Here is a 17099-nt window from a genome sequence, read left to right on the forward strand (position 1 = left end):
GGTTTTGAATAAAGTTGGTTACAGTTTTTATGAGGCAGGGCCCAAAGAGGAGGATTATAATAATTTTGCCTATGGGGCCTAAGATTGGCATAAGCCATGTAGTTCAAGTACTTCAGGAAAATGGCCAGAAATTAGACTGATAGTTTTAAAGTCTTTTTTTGGGAATGGAAGTGTGTTATAGGGCTGCTTAATTAGTTATTTTTTTGAGACAGGGTCTCACTATGTAGCCTAGGCTGGCGTGTAATTTTTGGGTGTTCCTCCTTCCTCAGCTTCTTAAGTACTGGGATTATAGGGGTGCACCACCATGCCTGGCTTGAGTTTTTGTTTTTAACAAAGGACAAGACAGCTTTCGGGCTTTGGTGTCCCATAGAAACCAAATCTTTCCATGATTAGTGAGGCTTTTGCTGGTTTTTATTATACCGTATGTCAGGGTTATAGCTGAAGTTAACCAGAGCCCAGAACCTAAGAGGAGCTGGGACACTTCAGGTGCCTGAGTTGAAAGGAGACAGACCCAACAATCCCTGGTCAGGATAAGTTTGCCTCCTGTAATACGGTTAAGGTTAGGGTCCTAGTGCAATAAAGGGGAAGGAGATCTGGTTATTGCTGGTTTACTGTGTAAGGGGAGTAGGGAAGGTAGTATTAGGCTCTGAGTGATGGGCATGGTGACAGGGGTTATATCTGAGGGCACACAGTGAGACAAGGATGAGCCCCACCAGAATGAGGTAGGTTAGGGCAAAAAGGGCCTTTTGCAGGGTGGTCCAGGCAGCCAGAGCAACTGATGCTAGGCTTACAGCAGGATTTGCAGGTAGCAGGAAAGGGAGATAGCCGTACATGTGGAGAAGTTAAGCTAAAGGGGTAGCCTGGGAGAGAATGAGAAGAAATGTGAATAGGTGTATCTTATCTGGGGAAAAGTTACAGAGTCCCTTGGAAGAACCTCTAGACAGAGAGGTTACAAAATGAAGTGGTAAGGCAGAGGCATGAGGTAGAAAGGAAGGGAAGGGGTGTTGAGCTAGACAGATGAGCTGGGTGACAAAGAGCAGGGGAAAAAAAAGCAGGGAGCCAGTCTCATCAGCAAGATTAGGGTGCTGGAAGACAATAGACTGGATCCAAATCATTTTGGGCCTTGAAGGCTGTTTACTCTAAGGAGTTTGGATTTTATTATAACCGGAACCTGAAGCCTTTGAAGAGCTTTAAGCAGTTTAGTTCTAGACAGTTTTCATTATTCATAGATTTAATATTCACAGATTTGCCTGCTCACTAGCGTTCATCTTCAATCTCCAAATCAACACTTGAGGCATTTTTTCATTCATGTGTGGGCATACCATTCTGCATGTTCTCACGGGGGCTTAGTAAGGGCACTCTCTGGCTACAGGTGTTCTTTTGGAGTATATTTAGTGCCATGTTTTCTTATTGTTGGTGGTGATTTTGCTATTTAAAATAGCTCCAAATGTAGGGTTGAAATGCTGTCTAAGATTACTAAATGCAAGAAGGTTATAACATACCTCAGTGAGAAAATGTACTAGATAAGCTTTGTTCAGGCCTGTCCTTGAGCCAGCTACACTAAATCACCAACATATATATATATGGAAATACTTGAAAAAGATATGTATTCAGGGATGACAAAAATATTGTGATTTGAGGCTTATAGGGACTTAATATAATATTTCTCCTGGAAGCAGGAATTCGATATTCACTCATTCAGTATTTGTGGAAGCTTTATGAGATATAAGTAACTCAAACAATGGGTCTCTATACAAGGTGTTATAAAAAAACTAGAGTGGATGTTTAAAGTTTTAAAATATTTATTGCTGGGGGCTGGGGATTTAGCTCAGCGGCATAAGCACCTGCCTTGCAAGCAGGTAGTCGTGAGTTCAATCCCTGGTACCGATAAAAAGGAAAAAGACCAAAAAAAAAATTTATTGCAGTAGAAGACAGATTGCCATTAATTCACCTCAAAATATATCCCTTTGCTTCAAACACTCTTATCTCTTAGGATTGCCTAGAGGCCAGCCTGGGCTACATAGTGAATTCAAGGCCAACATAATAAGACCGTGTCTCGAAATAAAGATGGTAGCTAATGTGCTTTGAGACTTCATGGGAATGAGGACCTAGACAAGGCTTCAGAGAAAAGATAGACATATAAGTGGGGACTTTATGTGCAGGAGTACCCCATGTGAAAGAAGTGGCAAAAGCACTCCAGGCATGAGAGCTACTTACGTCAAGTCACAGAGAAATGAAATACAGTGTCTCTAGAGAAATGCAAGCAGTTCTATGTGGCTGGATTTCAGAGTGTGAATGCATAACAGACTTCTTATGGAACTTAGAATTTATCCTACACAATAGGTAATATAATGGGGAAAATTAAGAGTTTTGAGCTGAGTGATATGACTAAATTGTGTTTTTGACAACTCATTATGGCAATGTGGAAGGGGTAGAATTTGCGGTTCGAAGGTCCCTTGGGAAGGGAAAAGGATTAAAGTGGACTCAGAGGAAAGACCCATGGAAACTAACAAAGAGGGTCAGAGGAAGGAGATCAGAACGTGGACAAAGGTGGCAAGAATGTCCCACACAGTGGGGGTCAAGTAAAATACCACATGCAGACTAACTTACAATGCCAAACACCATGTAAAAATTTGCTAACGCTGTATAACACACTGAGTATCAGGGGGGTTCAAGAGCCAATGAGAGCCTAAAGTTTAGTTTAAAAACTGGGTGGCATTGTTCAAATATTTTAAAAACATTTTTTTCAAATATTAAAAAATTTTAACTACAAAAAGAAGATAGGCTGAAGCAGAAAGATAACTTCAAGTTCAAGGCCAGCCTGGGCTACATAGTGAGTTCAAGGCAAGCCTGAACTACAGGTAGTGAGACCCTGTCTCCAAAAAGCCAAAACCAAAACAAAACAGAAAGGAATTAGATGTAGCATGAGTTTTACAGGACTTTTCTGAGCATGGAATGGCTTAGTGCATTGAAGTTACTTCTCATGGCACCTGGCATATACCTAGCACTCAATACAAATAATGGTTGTGGTTCTCCTGTGAATACTCTGGACCCTAGTTCCTTTGTCTATAAAACAGAATTGTCACCTTTCTCCTGCTGGTAACAGGAATAAAGTTAAATATAGTCACTAGTCAACTGAGCAATTCCACTCCTAGGAATGTGTTTGAGAGCATTGAGAACGTTGTCTACTAAAATACGGCACAAGTGTTTATATCATGAATGTTCATGTTTGTGATAGATGAAAAGTGGGAGCAACTGACAGACTCTCCTTGACCATATTTTGATCAGATTCCTCTGAATTCTCTTCCCAACTAAACCTTGACTTTTGAACTTCTTGCTCTCTTTACGTTACCCAGTTTTAGCAACCATCCTGTTTAAGTAAACCCCCACCCTCAATAGCTCCAAGACTCCTCACCCCACCCACACCATCCCCTCGCTGACGCTAGATCATCCTGTTGGCCTATCTCTTATCAAGAGTCCTTTTAGGAGCTGGATGTGGTGGCTCACACCTGTAATCCCAGCACTGAGGCTGAGGTGGGAGGATCATTGCAAGTTCAAGATCAGCCTGGGCTACAAAGTGAGCTCAAGGCCAGCCTGAACTGCATAGCCAGACCCCATCTCAAAAAAGACAAAAAAAAAAAAAAAAAAAAAAAAAGAGTCCTTTTTGGTCAGTTTAGTCAAGAATTCCCTGCATCTCAGTAATGTTCCACCCATTAATCATGTATTATTTCATTTCTTGACTATAAATTCCCATTTCTTTTCTTGTTATGTTCAGAGTTGATCCTATTTCACTTTCCCCCTGTTACAATAGTTCCAGAATAAAATCTGTTTTTACAGCTCTAACTTTTGTCTAGCTCCAGTTTTCTTTGCTGCATCCCAAATATCCATCAGTGAATGGATAAATAAAATGTGGTCTTCACCCAAACAATGGAATATTATTCAGCTATAGGAAGAAATGAAGTACTGATACAGGTTACAGTATGATTAACCTCAGAAACATCATATGAAGTGAAAGATGCCAGTCACCAAGGACCATCTATTACATGATTCCATTTGTATAAAATGTGCAGAATAGGCAAATCTATAGATACAGGAAAATTAGTAGTTTCCTCAGACTGGATGAGCTAAAGGCAAATGGAAGGTAAGTGCTAATAGATACGGGTTTTCTTTTTAGAGTGATTTAAAAAAATGTTCTGAAATTGAATGTCATGATGATTACACATATCTGCACATATACTAAAAACCATTGAATTGTACATTTGTTTTGGAAATAGTCTGAAACTCACTATGTTGCCCAGGCTGACCTTGAACTCACAATCCTCCTGCTTCAGCCCACAAAATAGCTGGGACTATGTGTATGTACCACTGTGCCAAGCTGAATTGTACATTTTAAATGGGTGAATTGTATGAGTATGTGAATTTTTTTGGTGGGGGGAGTACTGGGGATCGAACTCATGACTGCGCACTTGCGAGGCAGGTGCTTATGCTGTTGAGCTAAAACCCCAGCCCCTGTGAATTATTTTATAATACAACTGTTATCAGAATAAAGAGTAGAATGGGGTATACCCAAAGCAACTCAAGAATGATTCAAATGAAATAACAGGAAATTAATTAAATAACAAAGGAAAGGCATCTCTATACAAAGGTAGGACAATGTCATTTGTCTGGAATCCTTATTGGGTGTACCTGACAGCCGATGACAGCTGCCCCAGGAGGTATCATTTTCAGCCTTGCAGTGTAACTACTTGTGTCACCTTTTTCTGGAGATCATCAGAACACAGTTCCTTCTGCGTCATTGGCCTCCTCCCTTGGCACCTGAGGCGTGCCTCTGATGCCCACATGTGCACTGCAAAGCTAGCTGTCTTTTATTTTTAGTTCATATTTTACTAAAACTAGGGCAGCAGGAGCACCACAAGCCCAGCACACTTTCAGTGATAGGTGCTTTTGCACTTAGAGCCCTCTACCTTCAGAAGATCATCCTCCTGATCAAAACACACCTTTTCCCTTTAGCAGGGCCAGCTCCTACACTTTGTAAGTACTTTCACTGAACTGTTTGCTTTCAGGTTGTACAAAAATAGCCTGAAGGTGGCAAAGCCTGAGCTCTTCCATCTTTTCCACAACACTGCTTTGCTTTTTCTTGCATGACAGCATCAGGGATCATGTTTATCCCTCTTTTTGGGGAAACTCATGTTTATCCCTCTTTTAGGGGAAAATGGTCTCACTCTGTAGTTAAAGCTGGCCTTGATCTCACTATGTAGCAGCCCAAACTGGCCTCAGACTGACAGCAACCCTCCTGCCTCACCATCCTGAGTGCTAGAATTACAGATAATGCGCCATCACACCCAGCTTTGTCCCCCTTAATTTACTTCTTTTATGCCAGTTAAAAGTAAGTCTAAGTGTTACATTGAGACTCCATAAAGAAAAGTGTATGCTAAATGTTCAGCTTGGTGAATTTCATGAACCTCACACATTAGTGCAGCCAACCTTAGGTCAGGATACAGAACATTACCATCCCATTCCCAGCCTCCCTTGTGGCATCTCCACTCACTTGTTGGTCCCCACTAGGAATTTTTTGAGACAGGATCTCACTGTACAATGAAGGCTGGCCTTAAACTCACTTTGTAGCCCAGCCTAGCCTTGAACTCTCAGTGATCCTCTTGCCTCCACCTCCCAAATGCTGGGATTACAAGCATGTGTCACTATGCCCAACTTCCCCACCAGTAACTCACTAGACCATTTCCTTAAATTGTAGTTACGGTTTACAAGGGAAACAATTTATAGGATTATTTTATAATATTCACCAAAAGAGTTGAATTCGAAACAGTGCGAGAAATCTATCCACACACCAGAGACCCAAATAATCTAGCTGGGGGCCTGGATCTACAGAAATATCCTTCATGAGTCCAATTTAAGATACAGAATCCATTGAAATGTCCTTCACAAGTTCAACTGGAGGTCTAGAGTCCATGACAGTGTCTCATGCAAGTCTGTTGCAAAGATCTGTGCTGGAAAGGTCCAAAGGTCAGTGATAGAAGCTAGAAAGTCTGTGCCAGTGGGATGAAGGATCTGTGCTGGAGCCAGGAGTGACACTCAAAGAACCAGAGCTCCCTGAAAAGAACCTCAGCCATCCTCAGTGACAGCAAGAACCCAAGCTCTTCCAGTGATGAGAATAGTGAGTGCCTATCAGGAAAGCCAGCATAACAGGCTTCTCCAGGAGAATCAATAGTACACCCATGTTCCCATCTGGTTCACTTTTTATGTTGTGGGTAACAATCCTCAGGTGGGCCATCCAGCACCATGCTGATTCAGTTCAGCTGGGTTTTATAAATTGACTAATAATCCACTACACCTAAGTACAGATTTCTTTTTCCAGATTTTTTTTATCTTCTAATACAAGTTGGAACTGATTCAAACCTAAGGTGTGGAATTATCATAATGCGAAAAAAAAACCCTCAAAAACAGAGATGACTAATGAGCATTTGGAAGGTAGTTCTCCCCATTAACACAGAGATTAAGTAGTCAAAACGAGGTACCTCACTCCTCCTGCATTCTGTGCTTCCTCCTTAGCATCCTCTACCCTACCCTCATCAAAGTGATGCATCATTGGCTTGAAAGCCTCAAATTCTTATTCTCACTTTGGGAGACACAACTAAAATCATTGAGCACTTTGTGTGCTAGGTCCTGAGCCAAGAACTTTGCATGCACACTTCCCTTTATTCCAACGAAAAAACCTATAAATATTTGCCTCTGGCTCCTACAAGGGAAGTAACATACAGACTGATCAGGGTCACATAGCCAGGGCTCAGCAGATCTAAGATCTTGGGATTATACTTTATGGTTGCTTCTTATAGCCTAGGCTGCTCTCTTGGTATGGGTGTGAATCAGCACTCAATGAGGCCCCAAGACGTGATGTTATATTCAGGCTAGTTCTTTGCAAGAATTTATCTTTACATCCAACACAGGACAGGAAAGGAGCTGCTTAGAATCGAGTCAGCAAACTCTGTAGAGTCCACATTGTGGGGCCTGTAATTCGATTATTACCAATTCCCAGACTTTTGATATAGAGCAGTACTCTCATTAGAAGTGTATGGCTTGATGAATGTTTTTTTTTTTTTTTTTTTTTTTTGTCTTTTTCATTTTTATCGGTACCGGGGATCGGACTCACAACTGCCTGCTTGCAAGGCAGGTGCTTATGCCGCTGAGCTAAATCCCCAGCCCCTGGCTTGATGAATTTTCACACATCAGTCACACCATGGCAACTCTACTTCATTCTCACCTCCACTGAGTTCACCTTAGAGTAATCACTGTTCTGACACCTGACACCAATGCTTAGTTTCTCTGTCTGTACTTTTCACAGCAATATTCCGATGTGGCTTCTGCCCAGTTTTATAGCTGTGAAAGTTACCTTTATTGCAGCATATATAGTTGTCAATGTTCATCCTCAGTGCTGTTTTATAGTTTATTGTGAGAATATGTCACAGTTTGTTTTGCTATTTGTGGGCATCAACATAATCCCACATGAGGATTTTTGGCTGTTGTCACAAACACTATGATTAAGATAGTACTGTCAGGGCTGGGGATTTAGCTCAGCAGCATAAGTGCCTGCCTTACAAGCAGGCAGTCGTGAGTTTGATCCCCGGTAATGATAAAAACGAAAAAGACAAAAAAAAAAAAAAAAGATAGTACTGTAACAAATGCTCAAATACATGGTCTGTGAATATTTCTATTGGGTTCCCTTGTAGGAGTGCAGTGGCTGGGACACTTGTTCCACTTTGTAGGCTCTGCCAGTTTGGAGCACAAGGGTTTTTCTGTCCACATCCATGCCAATCCTTGGTAGTGTGAGGTCTTCACTTTCTCATACTAAGTGATTCTACCAGAATGTGAATATATCTATTTTATATTTTTATCATTAACATGGTCCATGAGAGCTGAAAGCTCCTCTGAATCTATTATCCATTTAGCAAAAACAGAGCACCTGCTGTGTGCACGTCTCTGTGTTCTGGTACTGGAGTGAGAAAAGTTTCTGCCCTGAAGGAGCAAGCTCCAGAAACACTGCCTCTAGGATTCAGTTCACACATGTCATCTCCAGATGGGCCTCTCTGAGTATCTGCCACCACAGGTATGATTTCATTACTTGCTTCATTTTCTTTACAGTTCTTTTTTTTTTTTTTTTTTTGTCTTTTTCCTTTTTATCGGTACCAGGGATCGAACTCACGACTGCCTGCTTGCAAGGCAGGTGCTTGTGCCGCTGAGCTAAATCCCCAGCCCCTCTTTACAGTTCTTGCCATCATTTAAATTATCTTATTTATCTGTTCACCTATTTGCTGTCTTTTTTTTTTTTTTTTTGAGACAATAGAGTATATGCTGGCCTTGAATTTGCTATATAGCCCAAGCTGGCCTTGAACTCACAGTGAGCCTCCTTTTTCAGCCTCCCCAGTGCTAGGATTATAGGCATGCACCCACCATACCCAGATCAAAACAAAATTTTGTTTTTCTTTCATGAGGGTAAAAATTTTGTTAGATTTTCTCTAGCCCCTAAAAGTCTGACATATAGTCAACATTCAGTACATATTTATATAGTAAGCAAATTACTGCATAATTGATTGAAAGGGTAAGACCTGAGATCTTGGTTTCAAGTTGTGTTCCTACCATCTTTGTTTTTTTTTCTTCAGTACTGGGATCATGAACTCATGACCTCCACACTTGCCAGGCAGATTCTTGTACCACTGAGCTATATTCCCAGCTACCTACCAGTTTTTTTAAAAAAGATCTTTCTCTGTTGCTTAGCTGGCCTTGAACTTTAATCTTTCTGCATTAGCTTCCTGAGTAGTTGGGATTGCAGCCATGTGCCACTGTGCCCAGCTCTGGCCCTGTCACTTATTTGCAATGTGTGATCCTTACTAAATTGCTTAAATTTCCTATTTCTCATTTCCTTATTTATAAAACAAACGTATTTGGAGTGGTAGAAGAAAGAATTGGCAGAATTGACGCTAGATTGATAGGGATTATGCAAACCAAAGAGCAGAAAGAAAATAGAATGAATTAGAATTAGTAGCCGGGGCTGGAGATTTAGCTCAGCGGCATAAGCACCTGCCTTGCAAGCAGGCAGTTGTGAGTTCGATCCCTGGTACTGATAAAAAAGAAAAAGACCAAAAAAAAAAAAAAAGAAAAAAAAAGAATTAACAGCTCCAGAGAGAGGCTGCAAGTGTGGCTCAGTGGTAGAGTGCTTGCCAAGCAAGCTTGAGACCCTGAGTTCAAGCACCCCCACCTCACTACTGCAAATGCAAAGCAAAATGGAGCCTCAGAGAAACTGGAAATCTTTGAATATACCACCACATGCATAATGGGAGTACTTGAAAGAAAGGAAGAATAAAGAAGAACAGAAAAATATACAAAAAAATCCTGAAAACCTTCCAAATTTATTTTTAAAAATACATTAATCTACACATTCAAGATCTGAATGAACTCCAAGTAGAACAATTTGAGATAATGAGCAGAAAGCTTTTAGCCTGCTGTGTTAGTCAGATTTTTGTCATTATTAAGAAATACCTGATATACACAACTTACAGGATAAAAGTGAAAGGGTTTTGGCCCAGACAGGACTCTGTAGCCAGGAAAGCCTCAACAGGAACCAGGAAGCTCCTATCTCCCCCGCCCCTAGGAATTTAACCTGTGACGCCATCTTCCCGCCCCTGGGAATTTACCTATGGCGCCAAACCTAGGACCAATGGGCTACCTGTGCATCCCTAATGCCCCCCTTAGGTTCCACCCCAAACCAAGGCTACTTATGTGCCTCACTCCACGTGTTCTACTGAGAGATAGCAGACCGAGGTGGAGCTGCCACGCCCCAGGGGATTGGGTTGTCTCTCCCTGCATTCTCAAAATAAAGGTCATTTATATTTCATACTTCCTATCTTTTCAGCCACCGCTGGTCCTCCCCCACAGTTCTATCAAAAAGATTTATTGTGTCTCACAGTTTCTGAGACTTCAGTCCATGGTTAGCTGATTCCGTAGCTATTAGGCTTGTGGCAATGCAGGAACATCAGGGTGGAAGAACATGAGAAGGAAAACTGCCAACCTCTTGGCTGCTAGGAATCATAGAGAAGGGGAAAAAGTCCAAGAGGAAGGGTCAGGGATCAAATTAGATCCTAAGATCGTGTTCCTATGACCCACTCTCTTCAACTAGGCCCAACCTCCTAAGTTTCCATTACCTCCCAATAAAGCCATCAAGTTATCTCCTTCATCAAGTTATCTCCTGCATAGATTAATCCACAGATGAAGTTAAAGTCTTCATTATCCAATGACCTCTCAAAACCCAACCCTTTGACACCTCCAACTTTTGGGGAACATTTGAAATCTAAACCATGATGCTTCAATTCTGGCCTCCAAAAGTCTCATGACTACCTCATTTTGCAAAATGCACTAGTTCATCTCTGAGAGTCACCAAAGTCTTTTTGTTTTTTTATTTCTCTTGAATCACCAAAGCCTTAACAGTCCCAGTACAGTTCAAAAGTTTAAGCCCCTAGGGAGCTGGGGATATGGCTCAGTGGCATAAACACCTGCCTAGCAAGTACAAAATCATGAGTTCAATTCCCAGTACGCCCCCACAAAAAGAATCTAAACCCTAAATCTTCTCTGAGAATCAAGACAAACTATGTGAGCCTCTGTAAAAATTTTTGTTAAAAAAAGTGTTAAGATTTTAGTTCACTGGTAGAATACTTGCCTCATGTATAAGGAACACAGTCTTGCAAAAAAATTTTACATACTCTGTAATGACACAGAATAAACATTTCCTTTCCAAAAGTAAGGATGAGGGACTAGAAAAAAAATTGGGCAAAAGCAAGACTGAAACTCAGCAAGATAAACTTTTTAAATCTTATAACTATGTCTGTCATCTGGGGTACATAGCAATAAGGGCTGAATTTCAAAAACCTTGGGCCTTTTGATCCTATAATCTTAGAGTGTGAAGCCTACATGATCCCTTCATGAGATGTTTCTGCTCATTGTCAGGCTGTTTTGCATGTATTCCTCATTTGTGGTATCTCTGACTTCCTGGGATCTCAATTGCAATCTCAATGAATGTAAATTAATCCTCCTGCCTGCTCCAGAGTGTCAGGAAAGCACTGAGTTGGGAACTCCAAGCAAGGCTTGTTTGGAACAACCAGTTTCTTCTCAATGTTCTGTGGCCCAGGTTGAGTGTAGCCCAGGGCCAGGTGTGCCCCTTCACCACCATACCTGAAGGAATTCATAGTCATAAGCAATAAAAACCAATTCTTTGGGGCCGGGGGTTTAGCTTAGCAGCACAAGCACCTGCTTGGCAAGTACGAGGTCATGAGTTTGATCCCCAGTATAAAACAAAACAAAACAAAACAAAAACCAATTCTTCTGAAAAGAAATTTACTGAGAAAAGTTGAGTAGCTAGAGTTGTTACTAGGAGAACTGGAGAATCTGGGATAGGTACTTCACAGACAGCACCGAGAACCTAGACCCCCTGAGCTCCATCTTAGTTCTTGGTGTAACAAATTACCATAAATTTATTGGCTCAAAACAAATCAGAGTTATAGTCTCTGTCTCTCTCTGTCTCTCTCTGTCTCTCTCTCTCTCTCTGTCTTTGTCTCTTTCTATCTCGATCTCTATTTCTATCTCTATCTGTTTTACTAGAGATTGAACCTGTAGCCTTCAGACTGAACCACATGCCCAGTCCTTTAAAATTTATTTTTAAATTTTGAGACAGAGTCTTGCTAAATTGCTCACAGGTTGGGCTCAAACTTGTGATCTTCCTGCCACAACCTCTCAGAATTCTGGGATTACAGGCATGTACCACCATGTCCACCAGATTTATTTTATAGTTCTATAGATCAAAAATCTGACTGGACTAGAACCGAGGTGTCTTCAGGAATGGTTCCTTCTGGAGACTCTGGAGGAGTTTATTTTTCACCTTTTCCAACTTCTAAAGGCCATTGGCATTAAATCTCTCTCCTTCCACAGAAACCCTTTCTTTTCCATTTCCTCACTGTTTCACACACCGTTGCAATGACAGCGGGTCCAACCAAATAATCCAGCATACTCTCCTATCTCAATATCATTAACTTGCTAGGTTGATGGCACATACCTGTGATCCCAGAACTTGGGAGGCTGAGGCAGGGGGACTGATAAGAGTTTGAGGCCAGCCTGGACTGCATAGTAAATTCAAGGCCAGCCTGAATAAGATTTTATCTCAAAAACAAAACAAAAAACCCCAAATCAAAAAGTCTTTTTGCTCTATAAATTGACATATCCACAGGTTCCAGGTTTGAGGACATGAACCTCATTGGGACCGTTATTTTGCTTGCCCTTGCCCCATCCCTTCTACCCACCTTCATTTCCTGGCCATCAGAAAGAGGGGGATCTGCTTTGTATGTTTTGCATCAACATGTTGTTCATTACTTAAATCCCTACAGGGAAATATCTGATTGGTCTTCTGGCCATGCCCTTGCTTTAGAGGAAGCTGGGGAAATTGATAGACTCCTTAAGTAGAGACTTTTCCAGACATTTCCATAGTTAAGATGCTGAGTATCCTCAAGAAGAGACAAAGAGCCATAATACCCTCTTACCCAACATGGTTCCCAATAACCAAAAATTGCTTAAAATTCTGTTGCTTGTAATTCATTGAATGGCCTCAGGCTTATCTTTCCAACACGTTACTGAAGTAGTTACAGTCCCTCTTATCATCTCTTGCACACCTGGATAACATTCGCCTAACGGTGCACAGTTCCTGGTTTGCAGTTCCAAAATTAGAGTGCTCAGATCACAGAAAGATTTTTTTCTAAGTTTGCAGGATCGGTCTCCTCCAGCTCAGACAACCAGGAGCCCACCTGATTCTCACAGTAAGATGTGATTGGTTGGTTTAAATATTTCCAAGATATGGCAGAAGGTGAAGCCCATGAGGTGAGGACAAGGTCAGTACAGCTTGTCTGGCTGGGAGAAGAACTGGCTGGTTTCCGAGGTGGTTTTTGAGCTGGTTTCTCTCCCATTTCAGGAGGCATATCTGTTAAGAGCAGGGAAGTCAGGGCCCCTGGGTAGCCCAATGGTATAACAGTCTGAACCTGTGAGTTGGCAGAGAGAATATTTCAGGAGTTAACTCCTGAAGTGTACAAAGGCAGGGGAGTCTTGCATTTTTGTGTCCAAGAACAGGAAAAGAAGAATGTCTCTCTGTACTGGACATAAATGGACACATTTGCCTTTTGCCTGTTTTTTTTTTTTAACTCTAGGTTCCTGGCAGATTGAATGGTGCCCACCCAGATTGAGGGCAGAAGCACCATGAGGGAAGATATGTTTGGCCTTGCTCAAAACCCAGCATAGGAAAAAAAAAAAACCCAGCATAGTTCTTCAGCCTCTTTTTTTTTTTTTTTTTTTTGTCTTTTTCTTTTTTATTGGTACCAGGGATCGAACTCACCACCACACACTTGCAAGGCAGGCACTTATGCCATTAAATCCCCAGCCCCTCTTCAGCCTCTTTTATAAAACTCGGACCTCCCTAACTCCAAAGAAATCTGTCTTCTGTCCTGATCCTAGGGTCTTCAAGGGGTAAGCTACCTTTGTCACTTCTACATGTTTCTTAAAAGAACCATTGTCTTACATAAGAAGAAAACTTGAATGAAAAGATTACTAATTTACTATTTAAATATTCATCAAATATTAATTAAGCACCTACTGTGGCTGAGGCTTACTCGGTAGCACTTGCCCTTCTCCAGGCTCTCAGAAGGATGTTGATTTAACTATGTTCTCTCGTATCCTAGCAACCAGAAACTGATCTGTGCTCTAGCCAGGACAGAGGTCATTTCTCCCTGACTGCTAGAACTTGCAGCCTCCCCAAGCCTCTGAAGACCTGTCTGTGCAGCTGTTTAGGACCACTGAAACCATCAGTTTTTCCCAAGAACCTCAACCCTACTGACCCACCGCCCAAGTAAGATGAGCTTCTCCCTCACATTCACTGAACTGGTCAACATTGCTATACCACAATGTGGGGTGGTGAACTTTAAAGCCCTGCATCTTCTGCTCCAGGGCATCCTGGAGCACATAAAAATGGCTGATCTCAAGAAGGTCCTCTCAGGGGATGAGGACTTTCTGCAGACCTCACAGGTGGTGGTCATGCCCAGGGAAGGAGATGCCCAGCCTATCCTTAGTCCTATGAAGCGGCTCAGCAATGTCTTTGACCATGTGGTGAATCGTATTGACAAGATAGAGAACCAGCTGGCTGTCCTGCAGGACCTGCCCTCTACCACCCAGCTGCTGGAGGGCAGCCAGGGGACTGTCCGACCCATCCAGGATGTGTGGCATCTGATCAAGCTGAGGAAGATGGTGGAGGGCAATGAAGAAGCCACCACAAAGGTACACTTCCAGTGTGCAGGAGCTTCCCAGTCCCTTTGCTCTGCTCCCAAGCATCTTGTCCTCTCTTCCCTTATAATGGGATAATCCATTATGAAGAGGGAATGAAGTCAGACCTTGGAGTCAGGCAGAACCAAAACTCCAATATTGCATCCTTCTCATTTATGGAGGAAAGAAGCAGACACTAAAGACCATATATTGTATGATGCCATTTATACAAAATCCCCAGAATAGGTAAATCATAGACACAGAAATAGATTGGTGGTTTCCAGGGCCTGGGGGAAAAGGGGAATGAGGAGTGAGTGTTTAGTGGGTGTGTGGTTTCCTTTTGGGATATGCTTTTGAACTAAATTATAGACATGCAGGTGCCATGATAAATGTGGCTATATTCTTCTTTTTCCACCTCCTCTTAGGCTTCTGCTTCTTTCTCTTCTATTTTTTTGGACAGGGCTGGGGATCAAACCTAGGGCCTTGTGCATGCTAGGCAAGTACCCTACCCCTAAGGTACATTCCCAGCTGAGTTGCTCCCTTTAAAATGGTTAATTGCATGTTATATGACTGTCACTTCAATTAAAAGAATTAACTGAGAAACTACCAATAAGGGGGGTATCAAGGTGGGCCTTGTGAACACAGACTAGCAGGAGGAGACAGGCAAAACAAGTGAACAAAACCCCACAAGACCTAACCAGGTAAGCAGGAAAAGGGAACATTACTCCTATTTTGCAGTGAAGAAACTGACATTTAGAAATGCTCATTAACTTTTCGATGGTCCAGCAGCCAGTGACCGGCAGAGCTGGGAGTGGAGTAGGGTAAAGGAATTTCACATTTTACTATAGACTGCAGTGACCCTTGTCTCCTGGTTAGTGCAAAGTTAGTGTTCAATAAATAGTAGTCCCAAGAAGGAGAAAGAAAGGGGAAATAATGATTACTGGTGAGAATGTGGAGAAATTGGAATCCTCACATACTGATTGTTAGAGGGAATGGAAAATGGTATTCTGCTGTGGAAAACAGGCAATTCCTCAAGGATTAAATGTAGAGTGACTGTATGACCCAGCAATTCTACTTCTGGGTATGTACCCCAAAGAACTGAAAACCGGTGTTCAACTAAAAACCTGCACACAATGATCATACTAGCACTAGTGACAATTCACAAGGGTGGAAATAACCAGAGCATCCCCTCCAGAGGGTGAGGGCATTTGTGTGAAAGCTTGCCTGCCTCCTGCTTTCTTATCTATAAACTGAAAATCTCAGTAACAGCTGGGAGTGGAGCCAAGTCAACGAACTTCACACTTTACTGTAGATTGCTGTGTCCCCTGTCCCCCTGGTTAGTGCGGGTCATTGTGTGGGGGGAGTGAAGTAAAGGTACTTGACACCTGGCAGGGCTAAGTAAATACTCAGCAGGGAGTGAATCACTCTGCTCACTGGAAATGGGTGGTGGGGGTAAGCTTGAGTGGAGAAGGAGGATGAGATTCCTCATGGAGAAGCCGACAGCAAGTAAGGAGTAAGAGAAAGAGGAGCAGCCAGGTTTGGGGCCTGTCCCCTGGTTCCAACTGCAGTCTGGTAGCTAAATGTCTAAGGAGGGGTGACCCACATCAGTTAACTTCCCAAGGGATCCTACCCTTGCTTCCAACCTCCACCATTGTCTGGGGCCCCCAGTGAGCTCTTGAAGGTTAAAAAGCACATGCCAGTAAGAATTGAAGAACTGTCACCAGTCCAGCATGATAGCATACGCCCCTCCCCATAATCCCTGCAGTTGGGAGGCTGAGGCAGGAGGATCGCTGCAAGTTTGAGGCCAGCTTGGGCTACATAGTGAGTTCAAGGCCAGCCTGAACTACTGAATTATACAGGGAGAACCTGTCTCAAAAAAAAGTCACCAACTCACACTGAGTCTGGTGGAAGGTGGGTCTCTCACTCTGAGTCTGTTTCTGCGAACTCAGAGAGGGCCTTCTCATCCACATATAGTGGGGTCATGCCTATGAAATACAGGGAGGACTGCTGGTCAAGTCTCAGGAGTGAAACCTAAACCAGGAAGTGTCCTGAAGACATGGACAACACAGGGACTACCAGGTCTGACCTCTGCACCGAGAAGGTAGGCACTTTGGTGTAAGCACTTGTAGAGTGACGGAGAAAGCAGACAGCTGTTGCTCTTTCCTGCAAATGAGAAAAAATGTGCAGACTTAGCATTTTCTCTGTACAGCCCAACTTTCATGGCTTCATACCCCTATTTTTTTTTTTTTTTTCTTTTTGGAGACAGGGTCTCACCATGTAATGCAGACTGGCCTTGAACTTGCTTATGTAGCCCAGGCTGGCCTCAAACTCTTGGTGATCCTTCTGCCTCAGCTTCCTAAATGAGAAGTTAGAGGAGTGCACCACCACACCCAGTGCCCTATTTCTTTGTTGTCTTTTCCCCTTATTCCCTCTCCAGGAAACTGAGTGCTCCTTTAAGCTTGCAGTAACTCAGTGGGGCAGGTGCTATTATCCCTAGCTTTCAGATAAGGAGACAGAGGCACAGACGGGTTATGATATTAGATAATGGGAGCCAATGGAAACCTGGACATTCTGAGCAGAAGGGCAGCATAGGTATCTGAGCAAGAAGCAGGACCCGTCTCTTGTCAGTTTGGGGAAAGGGTGGGGTGTGGGAATGAGATGATGATGATTTTCTTCTAGGACTGTATCTAGAACTCACACTGAAACAGTGCATGGGAAGTGCTTGGCACAGAGTTGGACACGTT

The 17099-nt window shown here is 42.5% G+C and overlaps 1 protein-coding gene across 4 annotated transcripts in view; it reads left to right on the forward strand.

Moving 5' to 3' along the window:
• The first annotated feature begins 13389 nt into the window (after positions 1-13389).
• The window catches only part of CUNH16orf96 (chromosome unknown C16orf96 homolog), a 44455-nt gene continuing 40745 nt past the window's right edge, over positions 13390-17099 (forward strand). The window contains exon 1 of one of the 4 annotated variants that reach the window (XM_063226419.1): positions 13390-14370. In XM_063226419.1, coding sequence (XP_063082489.1) covers positions 13951-14370 — 420 coding nt within the window. In that variant the 5' untranslated portion in view covers positions 13390-13950. The remainder of the gene's footprint in view (positions 14371-17099) is intronic. The other 3 variants (XM_063226418.1, XM_063226416.1, XM_063226417.1) reach the window with 3 other exon arrangements.

The sequence above is a fragment of the Cavia porcellus genome, unplaced genomic scaffold (assembly GCF_034190915.1).
Source record: "Cavia porcellus strain 051 isolate PalLab524CR breed Dunkin Hartley unplaced genomic scaffold, mCavPor4.1 scaffold_16, whole genome shotgun sequence".
NCBI classification, from domain to species: domain Eukaryota; kingdom Metazoa; phylum Chordata; class Mammalia; order Rodentia; family Caviidae; genus Cavia; species Cavia porcellus.